Here is a 9,085-nt window from a genome sequence, read left to right on the forward strand (position 1 = left end):
AATGCTCGAATTTGCTGTGACAGTTTTCACTCCGGCACTGTAAATCAGTCCTTTCCGGGATGTGCCGTGCTGATGGAGAGGAGGAAGGCTGGGAGGGGAAACAGAGATATTCAGGCAAGACTTTCCCATCTTTAGCTTCTCCGTGATTAATTACAGATCGATACTTCGTACTCTCCGGCTTTTATAGCTCATTAACATCAAACAGTGTCGAGATATAAATTTGTTGTACTGCTTGCCAAGAACCAGGGGATGTCTAGAAGCAGATACCCGCAGGTGTTCACTGGGGGATACAAATGGGACACAACTGAGCCGACCAATTTGTATCCTAGGTAGAAAAATAACACTTAGGTTCTTTGCCTGTGGATCTCAAGGTACCGTACAAAAATGCGTGTGCGTGTGGGCATGTGCATATGTGTGCAAGAGAAGGAGAGGGAGAGGAGAGAGACGGGGACCGTCGCTTTGGTCCTGCCTGCAGCTGAGAAGAAGCCAGTAACAGGGAACGGGGCACTTCTTTTTTTCCAGCCCTTGGGGTCATTTTCACGTTGCCCACCTACCTGAGCACCGAGAAAGTGATATTAAATGCCCTTGTTAACGTGAAAATGCAACGTCAGCTGGCGGGGAGCCCCGGCTCTGTCCCTTTAAGAAACGCAGCGAGTCGTGATGCTGCTGTTTGTATTGCTAAACCCCCAGGAGTCCAGTTAAGAAACGGGCAGCTGTCTCTTTAAGTGTGATTTCCTTCTATTGTATTTGAATCGTGATCAGGAAAAAGGAAATGAAACCAGAGACCCGGGGCTGAGCCACGGAGTTAATCACAATAATAGCCATGCTCGGCTCCCCTTTTCCAGCATCCCCACCCGGCTCCGGAGCATGGTCAGAGCTGCCCGGGCAGAAAGCCTGAGCGGAGCCCGGGGAGCTCCGGGCTGGGGCAGCGGTGGCAGCCGAAGCAGCCGCTTCCCACCCTCCGCCACCAGCGGAGCCGGCGGAGCGGCGGCGGGGGCTGCCCCGGCGGGCGGCGCGGCGGGGGAGCGCGGCGGGGATGGGAGGTGAGCGGCGTGCGGGGCCGGGGCCGGCGGGGGAGCGGCGGCGGCGGCAGCCCCAGCCCATATTTCTCCTCTCTCTCTCTCTCTCTTTGGTGTTGCAGGAGGAAATCCTGTGAATGTCATTGGGGGGCGGAGGGGGAACTCGGCTGGTGACAAGGCTTCGAGAGCAGACAGCCTTTGCGGGGGCAGCGGGGGCAGATCCCACCACAGGCACGCTACAAAGGAACAATCCCTGCCAATGTCATCGGCCATCGAGAGGAAAAGCCTCGATCCTTCCGAGTAAGTGGCCGCCTTTTCCTTCTCAACCCTCCCACCATCACCCCTCTCTCCCCGGGAGCCCTTCCACGGCCACTCACCCTCCCCACCGCGACCACTTGGCCACCGGCATTGTGTGCCCGGCAGCCCCCTTCCCGGTGGCGGGGAGCCCCGCTGCTCCTTCCCCCGCCTCTCCCCCGGCGCCGCCAGCCCCGCCGCAGCGGGGACAGCGGGCACCGAGCACCGGCGGCCGCGCTGCCCCGGCCCCCGCCTCTCCCCGGCCCCCGGGGGGCTGGCGGTGGGGTGCAGGTTGATGAGAGCCCCCCAAGTTGTGGGAAAGAGCCGCCTCCGGGGGCAGAGAGGCAGCAAACATCCCCCCCACCCACCCCCCCCGCCCAGGCAGGGGATTTTCCAGCCGCGCATCCCACCCCGGCGTGCTGGGAAGGGAAAGGCAGAGCATCACCCTGTCCACAGCTGAAGGTGGGGGAGGTTTTTTGCATTTGGAGGGACCGTCTCTCTGCCCCATCTTTGATCTGCCCAACTCGCCGGAGGCGATTATAGCGAAAGGTCAGAGCTGTTATCTGCGGGTGTCCAACTTCCACATTTTCGTAACGCAACTTTCTGGTATAAACTGCTTTGGTGGGGGGCAGGGTGTCCTGCAAAGGGCACGGAGAAAGACTCGATTGCCGGGATGGAGAAGATGAGAATTTCCCTCCCTGGGTTTCCCATTCGGGAAAGGGACCGGCTCTGGTGTCCTGATCCAGGGACTGTGCTCCGCAGCTGTCCCTGCGGGCATCCTGCCGGGCAGAGGCACCGTAACTCAGCCTAAAGTCAGTCATTTCAGCCCTCTATGTGCTAATACTGCACTTACGCTTGTCTGGAATCATGATAAGAGAGAAGAAGAAAAAAATTATAAAATCTCCGTTTTCAGATAACGCTTAAAACATTGCTCTTAGCAAACTTGAGTCATTCGGGGTTTGTTTCCGGTGAGATACTAAAAATGCCATCGTGTGAAGCCCTGAGTGAACGCATGGGAACTGTTTCTTTTGTGGATTAAATCAATCCATCCCATGTCACATCTGATGTTTTCTGTGTTACATTTTCTCTTATTTTATACTGTTTTATAAGAAACAATAACCCAAGCGCCTTGGCATGCGATGTCCAGGTTTCAACTACAAAGTTTTACTAATTTTTATTTATTTACCTACCTTGTGTTCTAGTGACTGAAGTGCTGGCTTAGAAATCTAGGAACATCAAAAAGCTAATGCATAAACCAGCAATTCTGTTCTGCGTAAACATCCGCCGGGCTGTTCCGGAGTTTAGGGCTTTCGGAGAGACCTGACTTGTGACTCCTGAACACCCGTAAAATGAAATATTTTGCGGTACATCTGAAGTTTCAAATAATGGATAATAAAGGATAATAACATGCATTTCCTTCTATCGGAAGGCTCTCAGAACTTGCCAGAGTGGAGGCCGCGTGTTAGGGAGTATTGGGCCCAAAAGAATAAACTTGGGAAAACGAGGGCCTAATCACGTGTAGAGCTCCCCACGATTTTAACGCAAACTCACAGAGCCCGTAGGAGAGGGGTGTTATGACACAACTTGCAGAGCACAGCAGTTTAAACCTAGAAGAGTGAAAACCAGAACAGAATATAATCAGATAATATCTCAGGGCTCAGCTTGCCTAAATAAAAAACTGCAGGATCAGTTTCTCAGCACAGAAGTTCTTGACCAGTGGTCGTTTCTCCCTGCTGAAGAAAGTAATTTTTGCCCAGAAAACCGCTGACCCAGTAAATAAGTGGCAGTAATATGATTTTTTCCTGTTGCCTGCTGGAAATTGGGAGCAGCCTGATCCTTCTCCGTCAGTGTCGGTCTCCCCTGCCCCCAGCAGCCCAGGAGAGGGCAGACAGTGACAGAAACAAAGCATTTGAGGGACTCTGTGCCAGACGGAGAACCCAGTAACATATGGAAAAATTTGGGGCTCTGCTCTACCAGATATTGAGCACCTTGGTCATCATCCAGCAAAACATAAATGTGTATACGCGCCTTCCTTGCCACTAGCCGCAGGTTTAAAATTAAGCAAAGTGCTTAAAGGATTGATCCAATAGTTTTTTTATTAACTTCCCTGGGGTTTGGGTGCAGCCCTCAGTGGCAGCCCCAGGTCACTGCAAACCGCGCAGAACTGAGCTCGGGTGCTTTTCTTTTAATTTTTTTGCTGATTGGTTTGGGGTTTTTTTGGCAGAACTCATAAAATTTCACCAAAAAAATAAGAGAATTCCTTAAGAAAGTAGCTTTGAAGAAAAGTCTTGCTTTATCCCCAGGTCTTACCAGAACCATCCTAGATTTCAGAGCTTTTTAAAAAGGGAAAAAAATACCATGCCTGAATTGTCAATGCTAGTATCTCTTTTCACGCAGGGATGCGTAAATCCCAAATAATTATTTGAGCTTTTAGCATAGACCCATCCCACGGGATTCATGCCCTTAGCTGAAGGGAAAATAAGAAGTCCCGCAGTAACATCAGGTGAAATTCTGGCTCTGTTAAAACCAGCAGCAAAACTGAAACCCGTTGGGCAACAGTCTCATCGGTTGTATTCATTCATTTCACGCTGTTCAGAGAAACAACGTCCTCAGACTTCGTCTGTAAATTTACATTTCCCAAGGGAAAGTTGGCCGCGTGTAAAATCCCTTGGGTGCCTTTTCCAGAGGCAGAAATTCCCTTCGCTTCCAGCGGCACTAACAGTCGAAGCTTGCAAGCTCAGATTTACAATACGTTCATGTATTTTGGGGTTCACGCACCGATGCTTTATGGTACTGCTGGGGTTCTTCCGTAAATTTTAGGTCGATTCAGAGGTTGTCTGTGCTGATTAGGTCACTTAACGGTTGTTTCTAGGTAAATCTTAAAAATCTTGTCCAAAGAAAGCATTTTTTTTAAAGTGGAAATGAAAGCATTGCTACATGCTGTGGACAAAAGAGAATTGTTTGAAAACGTGAAGAATATAGTAAGAACTCCCAGGACTTTGGGGGTGTCGGCATCTGTTGGTCTGCAGGGGCATAACCAGCGTTTCTACGACATGGTGAATCCAGGCAGCTTTTTGAAAAAGTGCAATCTTTCATTATGGAAGAATCGGGTTATGGGAAAGGTATTTCTTTTATAAGAACTGCATGGATTGAGACACCGAGCAATTCATGTTCTGTCCAGCAGAAGAAAAATGCTGTATCTACACGCACACCAATGTCCCAGTGAAGCAGTAGATACCTTTACAGTAATTAATACACACGGGTGATACAGAGATTCTCACGTTTATGCATTATTCTTTGAAGAAAAATGAAAAAATTAGTTAGCAACTTTTTGGATGTCTTATTAACTCGTTAAATTTTAAGCTGTTCTCTTTTTTTATAGCAAAAGAAGAGTGAAGTCCTGCTCCTCTTGTGTCCGAAGTAGACAAATCGCTGCCTCCGCTGGCAGAAAAAACAAGGATGCAATCCCCGTTCTAACTTGCTCAGTCTTGTGTTTCGTTTTTCTTTCTCCTTCTTCTCACGTGGATGCTTTGGGAGTACATTTTCCTCGTCCAATGGTTCTTTCCTTCCCTCAGGGAGCCGGTGGATGAAGTCCTCCAGATTCCCCCTTCGCTGCTGACATGCGGCGGTTGCCAGCAGAACATCGGGGACCGCTATTTCCTGAAAGCCATCGACCAGTACTGGCACGAAGACTGCCTCAGCTGCGACCTGTGCGGGTGCAGGCTGGGAGAAGTGGGGAGACGGCTGTATTACAAACTGGGCAGAAAGCTCTGCCGAAGGGACTATCTCAGGTACGCCACCCACTCCTTCTACCCTCCCTCCCCTTCCTTCCATCGCTTCGGCTTTGCTTAGTCATTTAATTAGCGTAGCTAGTCAGCAAAGATCCGTAAAAAAATCATTTTTGACTACTTTTAAACATAAAGCCTGACACACAGCACCTCAGGTTTGCAATCTCAGGTTTACAATATGGGCTCGTACATTTTGGGGGGTTGATGCACAGACGCTTTGTGGTACTGCTGGGGTTCTTCAGTAAGTTAGAGGTAAATCCAGAGGTTGTCTGTGTTGATTCTGTCACGTAAAATGGTTTATAGGTCAAATCTTAAAAATCTCGTTGGGGAAAAAAAAAAAAAAGGCATTTTTCACTGAAAATGAAAGCGTTGCTACCTGTTGTGCGCAAAAGAGAAAAATTTAAAAATGTGAAGAATATAGTAAGGACTCCCAGGACTTTGGGGTTGCCGGCATCTGTTGGTCTGCACAGACATCACCCGATAGCTCCAGGGGAACCGTGCAGTGTCAGCGTGGGATTCCGTCAGCTGGAAATTGGGAAAAGGTGATGAATTTCAGCAAGCTCCCCCTGAGATCACAACGAACTGGTTCCCCCGGATGGTTTTCAATAGTTCTGTGCTTCTCTGAGCATTGCCTTGGAGCTGGAAGGTCCACAAAACCAGGTGCCAAGATTGGCAACTGATGAGAGATCATTTACTTCTCTCACTTAAGTACCCGGTATCCAAGGTAACTGAATTAAATTCATTTTCCTGACGCAGTGATATCAGCTGTATGAGAGATGCTTGCTTCCACTGGCCAGCAGGGCTACTGGAATCAAGGAACCTGCTTGGTGTCTGAAGGCGCTGCCTTTTACACAGGGATCGATCCCGGTGTTTTTCGGCACCGCTGGCAAAGGTATCTGGGACACTTCAGGCAGAAGGATGCCGTGTGCTGTGTGTTTATTGCAAAGCTACAACCAGCACAGGGAAGTTTGATTGCACTAATTTTTGGATCTAGCGGATTTTTAGGATTCTCAGTCCTGGTCCTAAATAGACAGGAATTTACGCATTTTGCTGAATCAGATCCTACAAATACACTTGTTGCAGGTATTTTCATTAACATCTCTCTGCCTGTCTGTTTTGCCAAAATTTGTAAGTAGAAGGATTAAATTGACATGAAGATATTTCACAGAAATTTGTAATAAAGGGTCTTTATATTCTTGATTACAATTAAAGTATTGATCTTTGCTGTGCGGGCTGCGTACCGTTCCCTCTAACGGATCCCTAATGTCACAGGAGGTCTGTGGAACAGAATAGCAATACGTGGTGTTTTTCAGCTCCCTTCCCTAAGTCTAATTTACCTGCCAATAAAAACTAGCCCAAAATCTCTGTGGAATTCCTAATTATGGTGTTCCTGAGCTTTACCGATGGGAATTTTGCTAAGCGGAAACTAAGAGCTGAGTTCTGCTAATGGGGCCGCTTGTAAATACTCGGCATAAAGAACAGGCTGACAGTGATCCACGGTTAGTTACACTTTCCAAATGCTTTTCATCTTAAAATGGAAGCAACAGAAAGAATGGCAATACAATGAATGTATTTTCTTGCTCTGAAGTTCAACGTTTTTATTTATTTAATGAGGCAACATATAATCTCTTCCCTTATTAATGAAAAATTTGGCAACCTTTTTGTAACCTTAGTATTACTTTCGTTGGGCAGAAGTAAACACTGACATCTCCTGGTAGATGAAAGAAATTATGTCTTTTCCCCTTAAAGATCTCTTAATTTAGCGGGCACCCTTTTTTCCAGTTCGGAGGATGATATGAAGCAGGCACAACATATGTAAAAGAAGTGTAGGAGGTGGAAAAGCTCTTTCCAGAATTAGTATGGAAACTTAGAAGTCGAACTCAATAGGTGTATACTCTGAACAAGTAATACGTAGTATTTCTTCCCCCTTTTAAGAAAAAAATAATAATGTATTTCTGCTTATTTATTAATGATTTGACTTACAAGCTCTGTAGGCAGCAGACTGCATGAAAGGCTGGTGTTCAGCCATAGCTGACTCTGTCTCCCTGCTCCAGCTGAATGGCAGTGTGTGCTGGCAGGGGAATACGTGTCTAGTGCGTTCATTAGAGGCTCCTCTTCATGGGCAATACCATGACAAGCTCAGCAGGGTTTTTCAATGCGGATTAAAGAGCAGTCCACATCATAAAATTGTTTGGGCTAGCATAGGAATCTAGAAGGTCTTAGCACATAGCCTTCTGAAACCCAGCAGGAGTGACTTTATGGGTGTTTGAGTTGGAAAGAATCTCCAATGTGGAGGCAACAACAAGAGAGAGGGGACTCTTAGACCATGGCTTGTGTCAACTCCTTTCTGTAAACTACAATAGCAACAGCTGAAGATAGGCCAAATCTATCAACAGAAAGGTATTCTCTATTGATCGCAGAAGTGGAAGTGTTAGCATGGCGCGACTTTATGCTATGATCTAGGAAACCTTTACTCCTCCTGAAGCTGCTCAGCAATTCAGGATAAGGTCATTGATCAGAGAAGTCAATTCTATTGAAAATAGGTGAGGACCTTGGACTTTCTACTTCCATTTTTGGTATTGCAAAGTTCTGCTCGGCAGCTTTCCATGCGACCTCTATCGAACTTGGCAATACTATGACTAATGGGTCAAGGCACTGATGTCGTGTTCTTGTTTTGATTTGTTTTTTCCCATCTCCCCAGCAAAGGAGACCTGCTTACCTCTCTGCTGTTGTTGTTTTAGGCTCTTTGGCCAAGACGGCCTCTGTGCCTCCTGTGACAAGCGAATCCGGGCTTACGAGATGACCATGCGGGTGAAGGACAAAGTGTATCACCTTGAATGCTTCAAATGTGCTGCCTGCCAGAAACATTTCTGTGTTGGGGACAGATATCTCCTCATCAACTCGGACATAGTATGTGAACAGGACATCTACGAGTGGACTAAGATAAATGGAATGATCTAGCGAGGACACACCTCCGTAGTCTATAAAGACATCTCATGGGTGACACCGATGCATAGCTGCAGTGAGGAGGACATCACTTGAGCTATGGGCTTTGTCTAAAATGGGGGGAAAATACCACGGAGTCGGCCCTTTGCAGGCAGTGCTGCGTAGAATCTGAACTACATATGGGTGAAGAAGGGAGAGCGAAGCAATAGTAGATGATAGACTGACTTCTGTTAACAAAGGCGTATGGATGATAACTGACATCAGCCGTGTAGGTGAGAGCTCGGGAGCAAACACAATGCTGTAAGGAGTCCTCCCAACTGGAAAAAAAAGAGTAGGGACCTCTGTAAAGAGATGTTATGACTTTGTCACCTGCAGACTAGGATTGTGCAATTGAATTTTCTTCTCGTCTTGTTTTAGTTACTGAGTTTAGACGACAGCTCCTAATGTAGACATGAGGAAGGACACTGGCAGAAAAGGGCCATCACTTCGGTGGTCATTCTATACGGCCTTACACTTCGGGTAGGAGAGAAAGCGGGAAGAGGGTGGGGGTTATTTTTGCATGGATTTTTTTTTTTCTTTGAGAATGAACAGTTCATCCTCTTGTCCCAAACTCTTCTTTAAAAAAAAATCCTGCTGAGTAGGTGTGTTCGGGCACTGCTGTTTCAAGATGAGATGTTCCACAGATCATTTCTATACAAATATAAATCTAAAGAGTTGTTCAACTATTTTATTAACTTAGATTATATCGATAAAATATTTGTTGTGTGTAGTATGACTCTGCAGCTTTAATAAAAATAACAGAAGATTTGAGTGTTGTTATTTCCTTTTTTTTTTTTTTTAAATTGGGCTGGATTTTTTGTTTGTATTTTTTATTTTATTTTTTGTAGTGGGGCTTCTACACTCTGTCTAGGGCTGATGCCTGCGGGTTGTGTTTCAAAGCAGTAATGGGAGAACCCTGAGGTCTCAGTAAGCCTTGCAGAGTTCATGCTAAGGAGAAATTACATAGTGTTGTAAGAGAAATTAGGTAGTGTTGTGTGA

At 46.7% G+C, this 9,085-nt stretch overlaps 1 protein-coding gene across 1 annotated transcript; it reads left to right on the forward strand.

The window, feature by feature from the left end:
• Positions 1-646: 646 nt before the first annotated feature.
• Positions 647-8,845, forward strand: LMO2 (LIM domain only 2). The gene is made up of 4 exons (XM_063333321.1): positions 647-1,043; positions 1,142-1,319; positions 4,889-5,104; positions 7,843-8,845. The coding sequence occupies exons 1-4, from the start codon at positions 1,037-1,039 to the stop codon at positions 8,060-8,062; spliced, it is 621 nt and encodes a 206-aa protein (XP_063189391.1). The 5' UTR covers positions 647-1,036; the 3' UTR covers positions 8,063-8,845.
• The last annotated feature ends 240 nt before the right edge of the window (positions 8,846-9,085 follow it).

This window comes from Chroicocephalus ridibundus, chromosome 4 (genome assembly GCF_963924245.1).
Source record: "Chroicocephalus ridibundus chromosome 4, bChrRid1.1, whole genome shotgun sequence".
In the NCBI taxonomy this organism is placed as follows: Eukaryota; Metazoa; Chordata; class Aves; order Charadriiformes; family Laridae; genus Chroicocephalus; species Chroicocephalus ridibundus.